The sequence below is a fragment of the Prosopis cineraria genome, unplaced genomic scaffold (genome assembly GCF_029017545.1).
Source record: "Prosopis cineraria cultivar Desert tree isolate PC_DT_omini unplaced genomic scaffold, ASM2901754v1 PC5, whole genome shotgun sequence".
NCBI classification, from domain to species: Eukaryota; Viridiplantae; Streptophyta; class Magnoliopsida; order Fabales; family Fabaceae; genus Prosopis; species Prosopis cineraria.
In genome coordinates, this window is record NW_026555336.1 from 40,937,623 (window position 1) to 40,960,429 (window position 22,807).

At 34.2% G+C, this 22,807-nt stretch overlaps 3 protein-coding genes across 6 annotated transcripts; 1 reads left to right on the plus strand and 2 right to left on the minus strand.

Moving 5' to 3' along the window:
- Positions 1-3,992: 3,992 nt before the first annotated feature.
- Positions 3,993-6,291, minus strand: LOC129311398 (protein-S-isoprenylcysteine O-methyltransferase A). 2 transcript variants are annotated; one of them, XM_054953690.1, is made up of 2 exons: positions 6,091-6,291; positions 3,993-5,193 (listed from the first exon to the last, which is right to left on the minus strand). In XM_054953690.1, the coding sequence occupies exon 2, from the start codon at positions 5,077-5,079 to the stop codon at positions 4,462-4,464; it is 618 nt and encodes a 205-aa protein (XP_054809665.1). In that variant the 5' UTR covers positions 5,080-5,193; positions 6,091-6,291; the 3' UTR covers positions 3,993-4,461. The 2 variants fall into 2 exon arrangements, with proteins under 2 accessions (XP_054809665.1, XP_054809664.1); XM_054953689.1 differs by having other exon boundaries at positions 3,993-5,285.
- Positions 6,292-8,892: 2,601 nt separating this feature from the next.
- On the plus strand, positions 8,893-16,847 carry LOC129311347 (dihydroorotate dehydrogenase (quinone), mitochondrial). Of its 2 annotated transcripts, XR_008593278.1 has the most exons (12): positions 8,893-9,447; positions 10,731-10,813; positions 11,335-11,658; positions 11,891-12,146; positions 13,497-13,577; positions 13,667-13,774; positions 13,856-13,885; positions 14,904-15,041; positions 15,948-15,985; positions 16,172-16,271; positions 16,412-16,573; positions 16,681-16,847. XR_008593278.1 is itself a non-coding variant. In XM_054953590.1 (11 exons), exons 1-11 carry the CDS (start codon positions 9,313-9,315, stop codon positions 16,490-16,492), a joined length of 1,374 nt encoding a protein of 457 aa, XP_054809565.1. In that variant the 5' UTR covers positions 8,894-9,312; the 3' UTR covers positions 16,493-16,847. The 2 variants fall into 2 exon arrangements, 1 of the variants encoding a protein (XP_054809565.1); XM_054953590.1 differs by having other exon boundaries at positions 8,894-9,447; positions 16,412-16,847.
- A 1,633-nt stretch (positions 16,848-18,480) lies between these two features.
- On the minus strand, positions 18,481-21,170 carry LOC129311349 (prefoldin subunit 5). Of its 2 annotated transcripts, XM_054953594.1 has the most exons (5): positions 20,887-21,170; positions 20,287-20,390; positions 19,365-19,442; positions 18,870-18,993; positions 18,481-18,743 (listed from the first exon to the last, which is right to left on the minus strand). In XM_054953594.1, the coding sequence occupies exons 1-4, from the start codon at positions 21,053-21,055 to the stop codon at positions 18,910-18,912; spliced, it is 435 nt and encodes a 144-aa protein (XP_054809569.1). In that variant the 5' UTR covers positions 21,056-21,170; the 3' UTR covers positions 18,481-18,743; positions 18,870-18,909. The 2 variants fall into 2 exon arrangements, with proteins under 2 accessions (XP_054809569.1, XP_054809568.1); XM_054953593.1 differs by having other exon boundaries at positions 18,481-18,993.
- Positions 21,171-22,807: the final 1,637 nt, after the last annotated feature.

A 22,807-nucleotide genomic window follows, 5' to 3' on the forward strand; every position in this document is an offset into this window, starting at 1 on the left:
CTGGCTAGGAGGTCCTTTAAATAACTCCTGGTTATTTTCTTCTTGCGGATCACCAAAAAAACACATAAAATTGCTTATTGATTGAATTACGAGGATATTTAAATAAGAAATGCTAAATTTGTGTCTTGACATTAATTAAAACAAGAATAAATAATGAGGTCGTGAGCTGTTAATTATATATGTTTAATTTACAAAAACATGTAATTATAAGTGCAATTCCCTAAAAATAATAACAAATTCACAATGAAAGTTCAAAGAAGTTGCGGGGTGGTCCATTGTCGAAAATCTAATCATGTGGGACTTTTTTTTTTTTTTGGGGGTCAAATCATGTGGGACTAATAATTGAGTTTTAAAGCTGGCCTTTAAAAAAAAAAAAAAACAGGGGTTTTCAAGGAGGTTCTCAATCGCCATCCCCTCTCAATGAATTGACGATTTCATTACATTCGATTCTCACTCAAAAAAAAAAAAAAATCATTATATTTGATTATTCCTCAACCAGCATAGTAAATACATTTGTTTATGCTCCTGTAGTACATTATACTTCCTTCCTTCAAAAATATAAAATATTTATAATTAAATTTTACTTTCTAATAAATTATTATTTATTTTCAAGCTAACTTTATATTTTATATTTATCCCTATTAAATACCTAACAATAAATATAATTTTTTATTAATAGAAATACTTTAAAAAAATTAATAATTAACTTCAAAAGATTAAAAATGTCTTATATTTTTTAATATCAAACTTCTTAAAAAATATTTTATAATTTTTGAACGGAGGAAGTGATATATAACTATAGTGTTATTTGGCAGAAACTGTATTATCGTTTATATTTATTATTTTACAGTCTTCCTCACATAGACACAGGCAACCTTTTCGTAAATATTTAACTAGCGGTAAAATTAAATTCTTTTTTTTATTAGTTGGCAAAGGTTTTTTAAATTATCAGAGGCTATTTTCTTTGAGAGGCGTATTTTTTTAATGAGGAATTGTTAAGCAGTCGTTTAATCTTAAATCTTTTTTTTTAATTGTTTAGGCAAGATCCCAACTTTTTATATTTTTTTGCCAAAATAAGATCCCAACTTTTAAAACCCGACACGTTCATTGCAGACAATATGCCTTATTGTTGTTATCGGATGTGCATATGCGATCCATATTGATTAAAAAGCTAAATGGTTTCGTGCTATTGTTAGATTAATAGATGATGTATAGTCATGAAAGAACCCCAAATGATAGTTTTTCCTCCTCCTCCTTTAATTACAATTTCACACTGTTCATAATTTTCTTTTGATTTGCTAATAACTCTTGAAAATTTAATTATATTGACCAGACAATGAAAACTTTGTGCTAAAACAAATTATGTATACAAACTATTAGGATATTGAGTATAAATTGACTTGACTTGATATGAGAAAAAAGTTCCATATCAAATGAAATTAAGCTGAAAAAATATTTCTATTAAAAATTGTCATTTAAAAAATATAAGCTTGTAAATTATTGATTGTGTTAGGATATATTATCCCTAAAAATTTATTCCATCGAGATTTGTTTTCTGTTGAGATTTATATTCTATTTATATTTAAAATTATTTTATATTTATTAAATATTATTAAAATATTTACTAATTATTCTTAAGATAGTCTATATATTATAATTTTTTTATATCAATAAAGAATGATACTTTTACTGGTCTCTTTTTCTTCCATCAGACTTCTTTCAAAATGTATTCTCAAATTAGCAACCAACCAAGAATTAACTATTAAAATTCATGATCAAAATAGAATATTTTGAATGGACATTAAAAGGAGAGATAATACCAGTACAAAATAATATTGGACAGACGAAGAGCTTTAGCGTTATGTTTATAATTGAATATTAACTATTTTCCTTAAATAATTCCTTTTTTTTTTAAAAGAGTCCCCAAGGCTTTAATAGTGTAAAAAGAAAAAGAAAAAGAAAAAGAAAAAGAAAATGGTAAGGTGTTAATTCAATGTACCAATGGCGAGGGACAGCGATGCCGAGCCAGGCTCAAAGCAGCATGCAGTGTAGGTGATTATTTACCACCTATGCAAGATTTTTATTTCTGGGCCAATTACGGAGGATCTTATGATGGGTGAGGAAGCAGGTGATTATAGCTCCCAGAGAACTGTCTGGAAAGGCCGGCAAATATTTGCTGCTCTAGTGTAAAATACAGGAATTGTCTCCATCGTATGGTCGTTTTAAGATCTGAAAACCAGATTAACTGGGCCCCACGGTTCCTCATCTTATCCCAATCAATATCAGGACTTAAAATTTAAAAATAAATAATTTTTAAATAATTTAAAAAATTTATTTTATTAAATTTTTATAAAAATAAAAAAATTATTTTACATTTGATTACATTAATAAAAAAATTATTACTTAGTTTTTTTAAAATTTTACAATATCTTCCTTAATTTTTACTTTATAAAAATAATTTATCATTCTATTATTTTAAAATTTTATTATATTTTTTATATCTCGTCTCTTTAAAATATATTTTATTATATTTTTAAAATAATTAAACATATTTTATATTTTAATTATTTTAAAAAAATTAAATAAATATTATAAAAACTTACAAAATAAATTTTTAAAAATAATTAATCTTTTCTTATAAAATAAACTGTAACAAATGGGCCTTAGTGTCCATTCCCTTTTTCCCTTCCCCACTTCATTATTATAATCTCGCGGATGGAAGGCTGGTTTAATCAGAGTAATGGACAATGAAATAGGAATAAAAGCCACGTTTTAGATGTGAAATCTGAAATGCTGAATATACAAGTTTAAATTTTAAAAAAATCATTATAAGAGATGCTTAATGGTTATAAATATGTCATTGATATTTTTCTTCCCAGCATCGTGCTATGAAAAGGATTACCTTTTTCAGTGCCATCAGATTGGAATGTGATTCTCTTGTTATGATATTTTGTGTGCCGTGTGCATGTCAATTTATTATCATTACATACAAATTTTGAAGGGATTGGAAATGTTTTCCATAACAAAATTCACAGTAAGATTGATTGCCTTTCATGTCATATTTATATTATATTATGATAAGGGGGCAAATATTACATTACAACATGCTAAAAGTGAAGCTTACAAGTTCTACAGCCATCTCATATAAGTACTCTTTGGGGTTATGGACCCCTGGAACACATTAAAAGAGAGAAACAAAACCTATAAATCATTGCTGTGGAATTGGTTGATATTTCTCAAAGTCCTTGTAATAGGCTCCAGAATGTTTTGGTTGCTAGCGACTGGATTTAAGTACTTGATATTATGTTTGAGATAATGTGAGAGGCTTTTTCTTAGAAAGTACAACTGAAGAAATTAAGAAACTCAACCTTAATTCGGAATGTCAAGCTTGAGCATATCTATGATAAAGTTAATATATAGTATGCTAAAAAAAAACAAAAAGTTAACAGATATGTAAATTGGCTCGTAAAGAATGTTCAGGGATTTAACGTAGTTTTTTTCCCCCCTCTTTGGCGAGCAAGAGTAGAATCATAATGTATATACATATATATTATACAAATTGGGTCAAAGTAAGCACAACTAGTAATGAAACCAATTACTCCTCCATTAAATAAGATCTTTTTTAAAAATTTAATATTACAAAATATAAAGGATTTTAAATTTTTTAAAGTGTAATCATTACTTTTTTAAAAAAATATCCCCATTAAATAGATTACTTTATATTTTTTTATGGTAAAATACCATATTAAATAAGAATAAATATATAAAATAAAATTGATTTAAAGACCAATAATTACTTTATTAGACGATAAGATCTGATAAAAAAATATTTTATATTTTTCAATAAAAGAGTACAATATTTACTCCTATAATTAGAATAGATCCATACATTTGTTTAGAGATCACGATGATTTGTCAACTTATTACTTTTTACAAATTTTATATTTTATATGGATGGTTATCATATTTGTTTCATCAAATATAAATAAGAATTACCAAAAAGAGGGTAAAGATTGAACCAAGTACATCATTGTCATGAGTAGCGGTTATCTTGCATTCTAAGCATATAATCAAAACCTAACCAAAGGGACCTAATTGAATGGATGCTAAGCTCCCATCATTTGACTAGACATGCCTAAGCTTGAATCACTTCAGAACATCTGCCACAGGCAAAAGTAATAATGTTGCTGGATGCCACGCAATATTTTGGGACAAGGTTGGACGAAACCAACTAGGTTTCTCCGAACTCTTTTTAGACCGCGAAGCCATCATCTGCATCACCACTCTGTAACAAACATGGTTTTGTTAAAATGTTCCAGACAAGCACATGGACATATCAAGACATCCTGTCACCTCCAGCGACGTGCACTGGAGTCGATCTCACAGTGAGTTGAGAAGAAAACTCTTTAGCCTATTTTGATGACTTGGAATGGAATCAGTATGAAAAGCTGAGCATACAGTTCAGTTCACAAAATTGGCTGACCTCCACTTTACAAACGGGACCCCAGACACAACTCGTTGAGAATATTCCTCATACCGTGCTCCAAAAAACTGTCTCAGAAAGAACTCTTCATATGGTATTCTCTTAGCAAAGAAGCTCCAAACAACAACTGAAAATGCTATAGTTGATAAGGGATTGCAGAGCATTATTTGAGTGCCAACAGACCAAATGAGAAAACCACAGTACCCTGGATGACGTATAAACTTGTATATCCCATGCGAAATCAATTGGTGACGCTCTTCAAAATAATTTTTTATAACATGAGTAAAGGCTCGCCCAGCTGTTATAATTGCCATCTTCCTTATAATTTCCCCAATCACAACCATGGCAAGTCCCAAATTACTGATCGCCCAATGCTCCTTTAGCTCAGGAAATAAAGCAATCTCAACAACGTATTCCACCAATGAAAAGAACATCGCCAGAAGGTAGCTTTTGCTAATCAAAAGAGAATTAAGAGATACATTCGATTTTCCATGAATAGCAAGGGCTAAGAGATATTCAGAACTGTGAAAGAAGATGATTGCGATGACCATCTGAGATAACTGTCTGCAAGCTGTGGGACTATAGATTTCAGTCATTTTTGGTCCAATAAAGTGAATCAGTCTCTCCAGTGCAGCAACTTGATCAGTTCTAAAGTAATATATGATGCCACAGAAGGACTTGGATGACAAAGCTTTCTGGTCAAGAGAGACCTGAAGAAGATGGTGAGAACTGTAAAACTAGCATAGGAAGTTGTGTTTCGTCACCAAGAAAATTCTTCCAGAGGGTCATCTCTAAAAAAAACCTGAATAGGGATACATCAAAATGCAGAAGCCTAGGACACAATAAATATAACTCCATAGTAATTTGATGTAGCACAGCAATACGATTATCCATAAACTTAGAACTTCCAAGCCGGATAATATATCTTCCACAATTCACGTTGATAGTGGCTTTCATGAGTGTTCTAAACTTCTAATAAAATCTTTTTACTGATACGCAGGCCACAGATAGTGTGGTCTAGCATTTGAACCATCAATAAGTCTCATTATAAGTTTTGTTTTGAATTAGATACAACAAAAGAAAATAACCAAAATTTTGATGACATGGGATGCATCTAACACCCTTGGCAGAAATATCCATATATTTCACTCTATATCAGGAAACCACCAAATGTAATTGAAAGAAATTTTTTCCATCACGAAGACCAAGAAATATCAACATTCCCCCTCTCCGAGATGCTGTAATACTATTATCTCTATATATCAAATATTCCAGCTATATCAAGATACATAAAAACGTTCATGTCTTTTCTCTCTTTCCTTTTTCTTCTTCTTCTTCTTTTTTTTTTGGATAGAAATATGCATGTATTTTCTGTTATAGGCTTATCGCCTCCTAATGAATTTATTTATTTATTTTAACCTAGTTGTATACCATCCTGACCTCTCCCAGAGAATGGAAAATGCAATGGAGCATTGGTTTGACATATTATCAGGTCAAAAATCAAAAGAAGCCATGAAAATACTTGAAATGAAGCGATAAAATCAATTTCATCAGCAGTTAGCAAAGCATTAAACACAAGAGAAGTTTACATATCAGAAGTGACGCACCAAAAGAAAGGGAAAACCAGGAACAAGTCTGAGAACGCCGCAGCAGACACCGAAAGCGGAATAAGAAGAGGGAGATCAGGGTTTCGCCGCGGCAAGGAGGAAAGAAGCGACCGGTTATGAGAATGGATGTTGGCGCGAGCTGCCCTAATCGGAAATGGATCCTCACGAGCGCCGGGGTGAGGAAATTTCATTGAAAACAAGGAAAAAAATACAAAATATATATATATATATATATATATTACATTACACTATTAGCGATCCGGGTACACGTTCATGTGTGTATCCGTGCCCCGTGCCCGAATAGAGCTTTGTTTTCCCTTCTTTTCTTTTATGCTTTATTTATTTATTTATTTTTGGGTGGGGGTTTGACTTTTGATATTTAGATGAGAGGGCTTGAAATTTTGCAGCTCTTCAGAAGGCAAAATGGGGGCTTGAACATGCTACAGTCTTATGGAACCTTGGGGAGAAGTTTAATTCGGGCTCACCAACGATGACGAGGGCGGAAGCAGGTGCTGTTCGTTTGGACGTTGATGCTTCTGTGTGTGAAGGGGTAATCAGGGACAACAATGCCAACTGGGTCTTTGGATTTAATTCTTGCGCGGCCATGTTCACTGTGACAAACTATTATGCCCACTATTTAACTAAAAATGTTGATGACTTGATAGGCAGTTTTATACTATTGAGCGACCATCATCTTGCTGTGTTAAGATAGTCAATGATGAGAGGGAAGCATTTCTTAGAACTATCTAATATTATGCTTCGTGATATTGTGAATGTACATCATTGTTAAAAAAAAAAAAAAAAAAAAGACCACAACCCTAAACTGAATAAAAACAGTCATCTCTTTTCGTGTTCATTTTTGCTCCGTTGAAAAAATCATTGTTAAGTCCCATAAAAAAATTTTTAATTTGACAAAGGTCCTATGAAATGGAGAAATGACTTTGAACTCCCTAAAAATTTTGGTGTATATAATTTTTTATTATATAATTACAATATTGGCCATTATTTGGAGAATAATAAGACAGAACTACCTTTCCAGCAAACTCATTTTCTTTTTAAAATCAATGTATCTTTCAATCTAAGAATTATGAAAAGCTGTCACACCAATTTATAACTTTACCTTCTCTGTTTTCCTAGAGAAGATGTCGTCGTCGTATACATTCAAATTATGTCATCCACTTCAATTGCCTCCCCTTCCATAGAATCCAATGGACAAAAGAACGTGGCAGAAAATTTTGTAAACAACTAGAAACCGACAAAGTGAGAGAAACGAGTCTCTAGCGACTTTACGATGCAAGCTAAAACTATATCGTAGATTGAGTTTTCACATCTGACTACCTAATTCTCTGAGGATATCTAAGTTGACAACATCATTCTCACACATCAACATAGTCAGTTGCAACCCCAACCTGAAGCGTTGACAAATGAGGACTCACATTCTCTGACTAGTGAGGATGACAGCAATATAGATTAAAAATTAGGGGGGGTGTTGGTGAGTAAGGGCAATTTTTTTTAGTGAAACTAGCCTTAGAACTTCCTTTACACATCTTTGTATCCTGGTTGGAAGTCCAAAGCATGTTTCAAAGCTGTGACAGTCTTGCTTGGCAACAATTTGAGCGGTTCCTCTTCTTGATGATAGTGAGTTTCAAGCCATGGTAATGAAGGGGGAAAGAGCAGCGAATTATCATAAAAGAGGTGAGAGAGGAGAAAATGGATTTGCTGGGGTGAGAATTTTTGCCTTCATTTTCTTTTTCAACGTGGGTAATATAGTAATTATACAACAAAAATTATTTACACTAGAGTCCCTTAGAACTTCAAAGTAATTTATCTATTTCATGGGATCTTTAATTAATTCAACTTCTCCCGTGAGTTCACAGTAATTTTCCCATTTTCAATTTTTATATTTGCTTCGAAACCATAAATAATAAAATCTGAGATAGTTGCCCGTCAACAGATTACTTTTGTTAATAATGTTAGCAAGATAATAAACGAAAAATTTAAAAGATAAACGTCAGAACTTTAATAAAAAGTATTAGTTGAAAATCGTATTATTCTTCTTAAAGGAAATTTTTTTTTGCCATAAATATTTGCTAGTTTTCAAGTTTGAAAAACAATCAATTTGAAACAAATTAACAAGCACTCATAATATATCCCATGTAGAACTTATACCATAGCTACGTGATTTTTTCACTTGCTGCATCCAGTTGTTTGATGTAAGTTGATTAAAGTATTATTTATAATTTACAATTTTTTTAATAGAGTGAATTTTTATAATTAAAAACATGCAAATTAGGACACATTATGTATTAAATTAGAATATGGATTCTTTTAGAATTGTATCCTATATTCGTGATATTTTTCATGTTGATAATTTTTATATTTTTTTGGTTAAATTTATAAGGTAATATTTATTGGTTCTTAATATAGACCCTTATTAAAATTTAATGAAATATTTATAACTTATTTCTAAAAATGATCTTAACTCTTTATAATGGTTTTTCTATATTCTGTTATCAAAATTGTGAAATTTTTTAATATTTAATTAACTTTAACGAATTTTATTAATTAAAAAAGTAGTCAATATAATGTTATTAAAAGCATCAAAGAGAATGCAACATTGGGCGGGCTTTGCATATCAAATGAGATATTTACGCTCAGTCCAACATAGGATCTGGTTAACTCGGGCTTCATGCCAGAGGCCTTGAATAATTTAGCTAAGCAATAGCCCGAAAAATAAAATTAAAAGAAAATTCCGTCTGATGAGGGTACACCTTTTTGTGGAAAAAGAAGGCGGAAGAGGCTGGGCCTGCAAGATTTGAGATTTGAGAATCCAAGGAAAAGTGCAATATTTCTCGGAGAACGACGTCGTAACGTCAGCGAAGGAGGCCTCCCTTCAAGAATCAAGCTCGCGGTCGAGTACCGCAGTCCTTCTCCCTTCCGACGGCTCCATCGTCCTTGAAAGGCTGCCAGTGGAACCACCGTACTGGAGTTTGTCGACCTCGCGAGCCACCTCTGTCATGAGCTTCTGCCTGGTGCTCTGTGCAGCTTGAAACCTGGGCTTACAGTACTCACGTTCCCTTTATGAGAAACGGGAACTGGTCTATCGATAACGAATGATAATTTCTCTGTCCTGCTTAGCTTGCAAGCCTTTTGGGAATTGCTTTTCTGAGTGCTGTGTTTGAGTTACAATTAACCGGAGATACTTGCACTTTCTCTACACTCATGGCTGCATGGTTTTCGAGAAAGCTATTGAGAGATGTTTTGCTTAAAAGGACAGCTTCACGTCCTCTCCAGGGCACCAGATGTTACTCTTCTGTAGTAGAAAATGTTTCTAAGATTACCCATTCTTCGAAGAAAGTAAGCTTTTTAACCTCTCTTCTCCACAAATTCGCTCAAGTTCGCAAATTTTACATATTGCAGTTTTTCCCCCCCTTTTTGGTTGGAGGAAGTCTCATTCATCTTGACATGCATTTGCTGACATGTAGTCATCGTAGCGATTGCGTTCGTATTTTATTGTACATATGTTTGGTAAATATATATTTTTTTAAAAAAACATGGAAACAAATTTAAGAAACTGGACTTATCCCGTCGCTTATTCCTTGTTATCCTTAGATCTTGGATCGCGTTAGCAGGATCATCTGCTAAATCAGCATTTTTTTATATTTTATTTGTTTGTTTATTTTGTAATCCTGGTTCTTATGCTGGCATATATCCTTCAATTGAGTTTGTAGGTTTCATGAACGTGTAAAGTTTGCTTTGTCTGGATTTGTTTTGTACCAGTAATTAATTGTACAATCAACTAGATGGACGTATTCTGAAGATGTTCACTGTCGATTTTTGTCGTGTCTTGGTTATCTTCGTGCATAATCATTATGGCCAACTGTATCATCTACTTTCCGTGTTATTTATTGATTTCTTTAAACTAAGTGATAGATATAAGAGCAGAACAACTGAATTGATTCTCACTGATATCTGAAAGCATCTTGCAGTTCTTAGTATAATCAATGCAATATAGATTTGGGGTTCTTTTTAGGCTTCCTTTTTTATTAATGCTCAAACTGTATCCTTGGTTTTAAATTTGCTTTCAGGTATGGAGATGAAAGTGTAGTCTTTTCTCCTTTTCCTCTTTCTTTCTTCTTTTATATGTTTTCAGTGTCAGATCAAATGGAAAAATCTTAATTAGGTGAGCAAGATTTACTTTAAAATTCAGACATGATAATGATTCCTTAGTTCTTACTAGTAATATTTTAAAATTCCAAAACTGAACTGAAGTTTGTTAAGTTGATGTGCCATTACATGATGCGGTTGTTAAAGATATGCTGCCTTTTTGTGTGCTTAACATGCTGTCAAATTGGTCAGCTTTACTTCATTCGTTAGCATTTCAGGCGCCTTGTATTTCCCCCCCCCTTCCTTTTGAGGTTTTCTGGTGTTTCCTCATTTGAGGATTTCTTCTTTTTCTTGAAAGACTGTCTAAGCTATAGATAAATCATATTGTATATTTCACAAATTTGTGCCTAGTGTTTTTATTTGATCGGGGAAGTTGACAATCCTTTGTGGTTTCTTGTACATTTTTTTCCCTCTACATGTTGAAGTCGTTTCTCTGATACTAAAGTATTCACCTTGATCGCTTTAAATTGTAGGGAAGGTTATTGACAGGAGCAACCCTAGGCCTTGTTATAGCCAGTGGAGCTTATGTGAGTACTGTGGATGAAGCTACTTTCTGGTACTTCATTTGGGAGTTTGAGTGAAACTTTGCATTTTCTTTTGCTTCTCTAATAGGGTAGATTTCTTTTTCCTTTGGAAGAAAATAAATTCTTTGGCCTACCCAAATACTTATTTTTTGTCTGCTTTTAATGTATTCTTCTAAACCTTCACTTTTATGGAATTCGTTAAGTTATTTACTTTGGTGGAGAAAAATGATTGATGATGATGCTTTTCCTTTTTCGTTTTTCATCCTAGACATAAGTTGTTCTGTTAGTGGTGGGAAACAAATTTCTGATGGTTGACATGTTGGGATATATACTTAAATCATATAAAATATTTTCTGTACCTGTGCTTAAATGTCTTCCCCATGTTAAAAGGAGTTGTGTTTAGTGGAATGTTGAGTAGATAGGGTTAGCAAGGTTAATAAACAAAAAATTGCTCTGGTTATAGAATACATTCTCACTTTTGACTTGGGGAGAAAGAGATAGATCGAGCTTTGCTTAAATAAGTGATCTTAGTTTCATGCTATCTTCTTGGCAGTGGATGGTTATTCTCTGCAACAAAACTTGTGAATCCTTTTTTTGCACTATTGGACCCAGAGGTTGCACATAGACTTGCTGTCTCAGCTGCAGCTCGTGGTTGGGTTCCTCGGGAGAAGAGGCCTGATCCATCAATCTTAGGTCTACAAGTTTGGGGAAGAAAGTTCTCTAACCCAGTAGGCCTTGCTGCAGGCTTTGATAAAAATGCGGAGGCTGTTGAAGGTTTACTTGGTTTGGGTTTTGGCTTTGTAGAGGTTGGCTCTGTTACACCTGTTCCTCAAGATGGCAACCCAAAGCCTCGCATCTTCAGGTTGCGAACAGAAGGGTATGAGCTTGTATATTGTTTTGTCCGTCATTTCCTGCTGTTAAGACCCATACCTGTTGTTGTTGTTGTTGTTATTATTATTATTATTATTATTTTGGGTTAACTTTTATAATCACTTTTTGACATTGCAGAAAGTTTCAGAATGGGAAAGCTTTACTTCAAATTACCTAGACTTCTTTGAGGCTGTGTATGTTATTTATCTTGCTGGTTGATCAATCTTTTTAACATGCAGTGCTATCATAAATAGATGTGGCTTTAATAGTGAGGGAATTGTTGCTGTTGCAAAGCGGCTGGGTGCACAGCATGGTAAGAGGAAGTTGGATGAAACTTCAAGTGCTTCAAATTCTTCTAGCAATGAAGTCAAGCATGGTGGAAAAGCTGGCCCTGGAATTCTCGGTGTCAATCTTGGAAAAAACAAGACAAGTGAAGATGCTGGAGCAGATTATGTTCAAGGTGTTCATACACTCTCCCAGTATGCTGATTATTTGGTGAGTGCCCTTTTCTTACATGCCTCTTACAAACAAATGAAGCTTGTTTTCCATAACTTTTTTCTCTCATGATTGGTTGCAGTTGATTTAAAAAAATGGGGCACCGTTTCATCTCTATCCTGTATACTAGGTGTCTACCTTTGTCAAGTTAGAGAGGGGCATCAGTGTATCTAGTAAACTGTCCTTGTTTCCTGGGATTGAAAAGTATCCCATGCAATCATATTGGATCTAGAAATAATAGCTACCAAAGTTTGAACTATGTATTTTCAAGATAAAAATATACCTAGATTAACAATAAAACTCTATAGTGTATGGTCTAGCATCAGCTAGATGAGACATAATACCAAACCATTTGAAGTAAATTAGTTATAAATACATACTTCAATTAATAGGAGAAGGGAGGCTTGCGAACAATCTAAGGACTAAAGAGGTCAAAGATTTACATTCAGAATCATTGATTTTATGACATTACCATTTGCCCCAATATCCTACTTTCACAAGCAACATGGCATGTTAAGATAATTGTGTTGTCTGTAAATCGTGCCCTACTTTAAGTAGATGATAAAGGCCAATGTTTCAAACTTGGGGAACTCTGGATTACGGAGTGAAGTGCGGGAAAAAATATGCTAATACTTCAAATTCCAGTAGGGCCAACTGCATATCTTTTTTCATTTGATTAGAAACCATTCAACAAAAAATGCTCAAGTCATCAGTCAAGGAGCAAGTGATCAGTAGTTGGTTCTATAAATACTTGAAGACGTGATATTGCAAGTGTGCCATTTATTATATTTCTATTTTACCCTGATAGTTCAACAAAAAGGAAAAATACAAATGGGAGGTAGATATTGAGCTAGACTTGGCCATTGGTTGTGGGCTGTCCAACCTGATAAAAAAGGAAAACGAAGTCTCAAATTTGAGCTCAAAGCTGTATTTTGAGGAAGATAACAAGATGAGCCTAACCCACATTGAATATTTCCTTTTTCAATTCACTTTTTGAATTTTTGGGTGCAAAGTGTTATGGTAGACTTTCATATAAAACAAAGATAAGATGCCAAGTTTATATGGTTTAGAAATGTGAAATCTAGAAATTCCAGTCCCTAATTTGGAAAGTGAAAAAATTCATTCAGGAGAATCTGATTTTTTTTTTTTTTAAATTTTTTTGTGGGGTGCGGTGGGGTGGATTTTGGTAGATGTATAGCAATTGTGGTGAAAGACAACCAATCTGGAGATCAATGATATTTTTGGGCATCTTACTGCAGACGGTTAAGACGAGTGCATGTTATTATCTTTCAAAAGAAAAAAGTTTGTTGAATATTCTGTTTAATTACACATGATGTAAATCTCTTCTAGGTGATTAATGTTTCATCACCCAATACCCCTGGCTTGCGCATGCTTCAAGGAAGGAAGCAATTAAAGGATCTTGTGAAGAAGGTAGAATTAATTATGTGAAGCTTTCTCCATGGTTGTTTTTCATATTGCATTGTGGAGATTGACTCTAGCAAATTTTCTTCCTCTTAAAGGTTCAAGCTGCTCGTGATGAAATGCAATGGGGTGAGGAGGGTCCGCCTCCATTGCTTGTTAAGATTGCCCCAGACTTGTCAAAAGAAGACCTCGAAGATATTGCAGCTGTGAGCATGTGCATGCTAATAACTTTTCTTCTTATCTCTATCATCTCAGATGGTATATGACGTTTTATACTCTGATTATAGGTTGCCTTGGCTCTTCGCCTGGATGGACTGGTATATTTCTTCCTTATGTCTAGTTTCAGCTCGATGCTTGTTTTATATCTGCTTTGCTGCCTATTTCTCAGCTTTTCAAATGATGCCATAATCATTTTATAACACAACTCCCAGTTGCTTCAAGTGGTACAAGAGCCTGCACACCATATGCAAAATATTAAAGCACATTCTGCGTAATATTAAAAATATAAATCTGATTAAATTGTTCTTTAAATAAAAGAATAAATGTTATGAAGAAGGAAGAAAAATACATGAGACGAGTCCAAAGTATCCTTCTAAGATAAAGTACTAGAATAATCAAGTAGAAACAGAAAAGAATAGAAGAAATTAAACATGCTGCAAAGCTGTCGATCCCTCTGCATATCTTCTAAAAGGAACCCTTGGAAAGAACTGCGAGCTGAACATCTAAGTGGGGTGCAAAAGTTATTCTCTCATAAGGCTTCCATAAACAGTAACACTGCAGAAGATATTAATATGGCTGATTTTGAGCTAAACCACAGGGAGTAAACTGTAATCTACCCTTTTAAAAACTGATTATTGAATAGAACATAGTGCTTTTTGTGTTTCTCTTCAACAACCACTGGGGTGGTAGCAGAATGTGTCAGTTGCCCCATTTATACTAAAGAGGAGAAAGTGTCAGCTGCCTTAATGCCTTCTGAATTTAGTTGCATGAGCAAGACAGCTGGATTCTTGTGAGTCTGCCGGTTCCCATTAAGGGTGCTTGAATACATTTTCCCTGCCTGATTATTCTTTGTTACTTTACAATTATTTTCCTCCGTATAACTTCTGTATATGTGGATGCAACGATCCCTTCACTACACTCAATTTGTTGGAAAGTAAATAAAATAAGTTGTGAAAGGGGGGGGGATTATCTCTCAGTTTACTTGTGATGCCCAAATGTTTCGTAAGTTCAATATCCCATTCCCACCATTTTGCTAGGCAACTGTGCAATGGGGACCAAAGCAAAATACTGTATGATCCTCACAGCATTTGCTCATGATGCATTAATTGTATCTAGATTATATCAAATACAACCATCTCAAGGCCAGAAGCTGTCAGTAGAAATCCTGTTGCTGCAGAAGCTGGTGGTTTGAGTGGGAAGCCTCTCTTTGATCTCTCTACCAATATCTTGAAGGCGATGTATATCATGACAAGGGTATGCTCATTGTTCTTGTAGTGGGCATTTGCGTAAAAGTGTTGAATTACAAGTGCTTTTCGTGTATGTAATTCTATCTGTTTAAGGCATTCCACAACCACAACTTAGGATTGTAGAAAAAAAGGTTAGCATTCTAGATCACTTATGTACTCACCTATAAACTCTGAATAACAGAGAGCATTATAGAAGATACCCATAACCTGAAGTTTGTTCCTTGAAGTATAGTTCTTTGCTGTGGATCAATCTTAAATATGATGGGTTGTAGTTGTAGATTTTGTATTCTGGCAGGCAAGTTATATGTAAGAAGAAATGTTGGCAACAAATATTCCATTCCCTATTTGATGAAAATTGGATTTGGATTTTTGTCTGTTGATACATGTAGCAAGCTTAAAGCTGTACTCATTGCAGTTCCGCAGGGTGTCTCACTGATTTGTTTGAGCTCTTTTCTGAGCAAGGAAAACAATGTACTCCATTTGACTGTTTAGCTGATGCCTGTACAAGTTATTTGAGCTCTATTTTTTCTTCAATATCTTGGTTGTAGATTTAGTATATTTATGCTGGCACAATCGGATTTGTATCATAGAAGAAAGTAAGAAACGACCATTCTGTTCCCTGCTTTTGATGAAAATTTGGGCTGGAATTATATGGTCTACGACTACAGACAGCTGTAACAAGCAGTATGCTGTATTCAGGGGGGTATCTCACTGATTTGCTTGAGTTCTTTGCTGACAAGATAGCATATTTCTTGATTTAATAATCTTGCCAGTGTCCATTCAAGTAATTTGAACTCTAATCTCCTGTTACCTAAAAAGTTTTGATATACTGTTCATCCCTTGTGGTTAATCCTATTTATGAGTAGCCAATAGCATGCTTGAGAACTTGACTCTGTTAATTCATGTTTATCAGGGCAAGATCCCTTTAATTGGCTGTGGAGGCATTGCCAGGTAAAAATATTAAGTCCTTTGTTGTCAGCGTAATTGGTTTCTAGCTACCTGTTTTAGTGTAATATATACATAATCTATTAATTGTGTTAAAAAAGCTAAAAAAAAGAAAATAATTTGTAGATTTCCTTCTATGAGCCTTGTATAATTCTTCTATTGATAAAATTTCATGCCTGTCTTGCAATTTAGTGGTGAGGATGCATACAAGAAAGTACGAGCTGGAGCAACACTGGTTCAACTATACACAGGTTTTGCTTATGGGGGGCCTGCACTGATCCCTCAAATAAAGGTATTAACCTCAGACATGTTGGAGTTTATCCTTTGTGCATATTAGTGTTTCTCATATCATTGTTACTATAATTAGAAAGTTTCTGAGCACATACATGGCATTAGAGTTATTTTAAGGCATTCATATCTTGTTGGTTCTAGGATGAATTAGCTGAGTGCTTGGAGAGAGATGGTTTCAAATCCATTCTGGATGCAGTTGGTGCGGATTGCGGACGACTTTGATCCAAATTGAATGCCGGCAGTGAGGAACGAAAAATAAATGCTGAAGTGTTACTTTCCTTTAATAATTCTCGAAGTTGCAAGGTTAACTTAAAAGTTTTGGTATCATTTATTCCTGATCGAAGTTCATCGCTGTTCTTTCCTGAGCTGGGCTATGATGGACATATTCTGACATGTAAATTGGATTTTAGGAGTAATTCGGTCCAAATCCTCTGTAACAAATACAACAAAGAAACAAGTGATTCATGTTAGGGAAGCGCGTCTTTGACACTGAGGGTTGATTGAGGTTTGTGTTTAGCTGTCGTCTTTCGAGGAATACATGTTGATCAATGAAATATAACTTATCATTTCTAACTCATTTTACATCTACCATAATTTTAAATTGGATTGTACATGATTTATCACTTTATCTATGGAAGAGGACACAACTTAATATTTTTGTAATAAAGGAAAATATTAATTTTTATATCTAAATAATCTTTATGACTACAGATGTAACCCATGATAGGACTATACCAGACAAGACAGGCTAACTTGAGTGGCTACTCATAGCCCCTCCTGTTTTAACACCGACGGGCTGGCCCAGCCTGTATCCATGTATGACCCATTTTAACCTGCTTGAAAATGACCTAGGCTAACTTATATGAATTAACATGGGTACGGACAGCCCAGCCTGTATCCATGTATGACTCATTTTAACCTACTTTCTTAGGCCAACTTATATGAATTAATATGGGTACGGACGGCCCGTCCCAAAACCATAAATATTATTAGAATAATGACTAAATTTTATTTTTTTCAAATAAAGATCACAGAAAAAATAATGTTAGTTGAATGACAAATTATAAAGTCACTAACTTAATCTTGAGTTAAAAAGTTCAAACATGGACCCAAAAGAGAGTGATTTCAAGAATCCTAATTTACAAATAGCAGAACCCCACATCAAATGGGGTAAAAATGGAAAGAAATTTGAACGCAAGTGTAAGGTGAGACAAAAACTCGTATAGGTTAGGGTGTAGACTCACACATGAATGAATGAATCTATTACCGCTTTGCGTAAGATCCAGAACTTGCACGACGATCTTAGGAAGCTCCAAGGAAGAATTTGGAGAGGCGTTTGCAAGCAATATTGAAGAATGAAGATCGAGAGAGGGATTTCATGAGAGATGCGTGAACAAAACCCGAGAGCTCTAAGGAAGAATATGGGGTATGATCTCAGGAAGCTTCAACAAAGAATCTAGAGACTGGAGATGGATCTCACGAGGCGCAAGATCGAGATTCAAGAGCGATCAATTATGAGGGTTGCTAAACGAAAGAGAAAATTGAAGGTTGGAGTAAAACTTAGATATTTTGCAAATTTTTTATCACACACACATATGTGAACCTATATATGAGATGGGTAGCTCGAAGGGTAACCCACAGCTCGTCCCACTAGCTAACAATTTGTGTGGGCTAAGAGTTGTCTACACACCCCCTAACCTATGATTCATGGTTGGGAATAGTGGGATAATAAAATTATAGCAATGATTTCAAATGAAAAGCACAAATAACTCATTTTTCACCTCCAAGTAAACCTAATTAACTCATTCAAGAGCTGTCCTCCTCGGAACATACAGAAAAGTTTCACTGAAAAATGGACCATAGCTTGAATACATTTTTGGACAATTAAAGAATTTTAAAGCTTGTTGCTAAGTAGTTGATCATGGGATTTAGTTAGAAAACGGATCTTCAAAAATTTCATTTTCATGTAAGTTTTTAAATTTCCTTTCATTTCTCTTTTATCTGAGCTCGAAGAAGAATATATTGAGCTTGAGCATCAACTCCAGATTCGATTCAACAAGGTCAGTTTCGATAAAATTAAATTGCGTACACGTAATCTAGGCGGAGACAGTTCGAAGCTGAATAAAAAGTCGAAAAAATTGAGCCCCGCCTCATTCCAATACGGAGAATCATTGGAGCTGATCGTCATTATCTGAAAATATATTGCGATGTAAGAACAGTCAGGAGAAAAATAATCAAGTATAATCTGATAATACCCTTCTGGAGGCTTACGATAGACTAGCGAAAGAAGCACTTTGTCCTTCTAGAAATTAAAGAGATCCTAAAATGAGCACTTCTTTAATCGAAAAGATTGAGCAAGACGAATTCTAACAATCCAATAACGAATTAAGACGGAGAGGAGACTACTGACACATGAGATTTAAGGGGGTCCTTCAAGCAGCTTTGCTGGTCTTTCCTCCGTAGAAAGTAGGTAGTGTCATTGGCATATTTAAGCTCTCATCAAAAAACCATTTAAAGCATTGTCTATATTGAACTTTTTTTAATGCAAATCAACCAACAAAAATATGAATGACGCTACTGATTTGCTCATCTACGGTACATTGTCTTGGCGGAAAGCACTTGTATTCTGTACCGACTAGCTATGGAGAAGAAGCTAATTGCTTCAATTTGGCCTGTAAGACTGCCCCTGCTTCATCTGCTACACTTCGCTTTTTCGATGCAACCTGCAGTTTTGTATTTTGCATCTTCAGTTACACATAAGTAAGTGGAATATAACCTGGACATGTCAATTCAACTATATAATCAATCGAGAACATAATGAGATGAGCATAAGATATATCTTCAGTCTAGTGAAAATTTCAGTCATGAATACATAGAAGTCAAATCAAGCTGAGCAAAAGAAAGGGAGGTCTCCAACAAAAACAAAGCTGCAAGCTGAAAAGTTATTAATTCACTTAAGTAGATATAAAAGAATACAATATTCATATCAGAACAGTCTAACATGCCCTAAGTAACGATTTCCTGAAAGGATGTCAAACAATCCACAATTCCATATCATAATAATTATAGAAAAGATTTGCTACAGGAAACTTACATCAACAAGTTGATCATAGTTGGATTTCAGCAGGTTGATTTTGCGCTCACAATAGTCTTTTCCTTCAGTCATTGTTTTCTATTTAGAGCATGAATACAAGAAGTTAATTGGTATATAGGAAAGGAGAATAGACTATCCTTATTTCTTATATTTTAGTGTAATGGGGAGATAAAAAGGATAGACAGCAAGAATCCTTTTTGGCTCATTTGTTTCAAGAGTAGATTAAATTTATTCAGCACAACAGTTTTGAAGAAAATAACACATCATAAATGATTTGTTATTTGAACCAAAAAAGATAAATAGTGGCCAACATAAGAGAAAACAGATAACTTTTTGTAGCAGCCAAACTGTTGGGGTCGAATGTGGAAGAAACTAGCAGTAGGAAGCCCTTGATGCACTGCTAGAGTTTAGCCTAAAGCCTTTTAGAAAATTCACATTTTTTCCCCTGCCACTCCTTAAATCGGGGATATAACATGCTATAGTGCACCAACATCAGCAAAAAGGCACACAGGTTTTCCACAAATATATATAATCTGTGAAACAATAGAATATATTTTTATGTAATATAGATCAATAAATAATAAATCAGAATTTATGATAAAGATTATTCTAGCACTTTAAAAAACAAATCTGTTACAACAATTCCTCTTCCTTGACAGTTTTATTTTTTCCTTAGCCAGCCTCAGACTGGCAAGAACCATTTCAAAGTATTTTTATATGGAACATCATATCTTAATGATAATTCTGTTTTGGTGTTTCAGCAAGGTCTTTGTTTGTTATCAATGCTGATTCTCTTCTTATTTTCTCCGCTCTATCAGTTCTATTTGTGTACCTAAATGAGATGCATCAACTCATAGTGCTAAAAATAGAAACAGCGCAAAGCTAAAAGTTTTAGCATGTAAAGAAAAAGTTACTGACTGACCTCAATGAAGTACCCTGTTCCAACATCAACCAAAACTTTATCTGCATCATCAAGAGTGCCAGGTACATAGAGTGATGCAGTAAGAGGTACCAACATCTTCTTTCCTAAGATTAGAAAAGGAAAATAAAATAAGAGACCCACAATGAGTAAGCAGGTGGAAAGATATGCATCCACACAAGTTAAACAGTATGCCATCATGTAGATTCCTATATCTTTTACATTATATATTGATAAATTGATATTATTATTCTGGTTGTAGACATCTCTGGGTGAAAAAAACCTCTCAACGCTACCACAGATAGGCTCAGAATCTATTATGGTCTGGCCCAAAATGAAAGAGCTCGTATGATACTATAATTTAGTATTTATCTAAGCGCCCCGCAGCCCTAGTTTATCCTGACACATGAACGGAATTTCCAAAAGTTTCGATAGTTCGAGTGGCACCCAATCAAGCTTAAAGAAGAAAAGTCTCCAAGCAAACCTAGCAAATGGTTTCTCCCCCGTTCTAATTACTCAATGATAAATTGGAAATGAACGTATCTTAAAGATTTGTAAAGTAGCAGAATGAATGACAAGAAATAGAGAAGAAAGCAGATAAACCTTGAGGGCGCAGAGACAGATCCTGGAGGGCAGAAGAAGCAATATCGAGACGGGCAGTGGCAGCGCGAATATTATTGATGCTATCTTGAAGAAGATTGACCTCAAGATCCGCTTGTTCTTTGAGAGCCTTCAGCTGCTCTATGCTCATCTTCTCTATACCAGAAGCCATTCTCTCTCTTTCTCTAACTTCACCAATCTCAGGTTGAGCACAACACTGTTGCTCACGAACCCCCGATCAACCTAGGATGACAACGACGACGTGCCGAGCGTGACCAACACGGAAGACACGGTTGGTTATATATATATATATATATATAAATATTCTCTCTAATAAAAAATTAAAACATTTTTAAATAAATTTCATCCCAAATAAAATAATTACTTACTATTTAATTAAGAATATTTTTTATATTTATTTTTATTAAATATTTTACAATAAATATAAAGTTATTATTAATAGAGCTATTTTTTTAAAAATATAATGATTACGCTTCAAAAGATTAAAAATGCCTTATATTTTGAAACATTAAACTCTTCAAAAAATATCTTATATTTTTAAAAGAAAAAATATATATTAATTCATTATGTTTCATTTTTTTTTGGATAAAATATTTCATATATACATGCCTTGCAATATACAAACAACGAATGAGTTAAAAGTTTAAAATATTAAAATGTGCTTTTTTAATGGAAAAAAATAATAATTGATGCATGTATGTTGAAGGATAAATAGCCTTGCTCAAAAATTCGAATATCTTGTAAGAAAAATGAGTGATAAAACATATTTGTTGGCCTCTAAGCAACAAAATATATTTATTTCAATTAAAATGAGTAAAGCTGATATAATATAAGCATTAAGAAGAAAAAAGGTAAAATGCCTTCAAAGGAATAACAGAATCCGAAAATGTTCAAGTATAATCAAATTAGATAGTCATATAAAATAAAAGTCACTGCATTTTTTTTTTTTGGGATAAGCAAACAAGCCATCGCCCAACTTTAAAAATAAAAGGTTAATCCTAACACAACATGGGCTTGTTAAACCCAGAAAACAAGAATATTGGATTAATTATTGATTTGATTGGGCGAAGAATTAATTAACGAGATTAAACACGATTAAAAATGAAATGCTTCTTACCATGATTGCAACGGGCAGGAACAAGTTCAAGTGAAAACTCGAGAGGTTCACTTGAGATGCGCCATCTCATCATAATATTTTTCAAATATACATACGAAAGAGAATGTTTGGTTGGCAGTTTTGGTGCAGGGAGTGGACTAGCAACTCGATTGATCATTCTCTTCGCTGCTCAAGTTGGAGAGTGCGCGCGCGCATGTTTGATTGAATATTGGTTCCTCTTCAAAAGACGCAGGAAAGTGAGAGCGTGAATGCCACCCAGAACGGCACAATCCTTACACTCGCGTTCTGCTTCCCATCCACAAACCTCAAAACGAGTTTGATTCCCCGAAGAAGCATGGCACTGTAAATGCCTCTCGCCAATTCATTCTGCGGATTGAACTTGACGCCTGAGCTCAAAATGGCAGCCGCTAAAATCCCCACAACGGAGTGAACACACAGAGCTTTGTCCATAATCTTCACTTTCTCAAGCAAACGCCAGAGTGATGTTCATATACAAGTGAAGACCCTCCAAGCTGCTTGAGCACGCTCAACAACAATGGCTCCTTGACTTCGACAATCATATTATTAGGCCAATTTTTTTCGCATAACATCGCAAATAGAATCTTATTTCTTTAATTTTAGTTTATTCCCTGTTCAATTATAACGCCACGGTCAACTCAGCCGCATCATTATACCATTGTTCTTGATTGCCCCCATTAATATCAATGTAGTTAAGTTGTACTAACATGTCAAAAGATGGTACTTTATTTCATTTGTCAAAGACATAAGGCGACCATTCAAAGAAGA

Bases quoted from the DNA above. Each gene is read 5' to 3' on its own strand.
- LOC129311349 (XM_054953594.1), bottom strand. From the start codon at position 21,055: ATGGCTTCTGGTATAGAGAAGATGAGCATAGAGCAGCTGAAGGCTCTC. The intron at 19,443-20,286 runs GTCAGTCAGTAA...TGCTCTAAATAG, and splicing joins GAACAGGGTACTTCATTGAG to AAAACAATGACTGAAGGAAA. The intron at 18,994-19,364 runs GTAAGTTTCCTG...ACAAAACTGCAG, and splicing joins ACTATGATCAACTTGTTGAT to GTTGCATCGAAAAAGCGAAG.
- LOC129311398 (XM_054953690.1), bottom strand. From the start codon at position 5,079: ATGACTGAAATCTATAGTCCCACAGCTTGCAGACAGTTATCTCAGATG.
- LOC129311347 (XM_054953590.1), top strand. From the start codon at position 9,313: ATGGCTGCATGGTTTTCGAGAAAGCTATTGAGAGATGTTTTGCTTAAA. The intron at 13,578-13,666 runs GTAGAATTAATT...TTCCTCTTAAAG, and splicing joins TAAAGGATCTTGTGAAGAAG to GTTCAAGCTGCTCGTGATGA. The intron at 15,042-15,947 runs GTATGCTCATTG...CATGTTTATCAG, and splicing joins CGATGTATATCATGACAAGG to GGCAAGATCCCTTTAATTGG.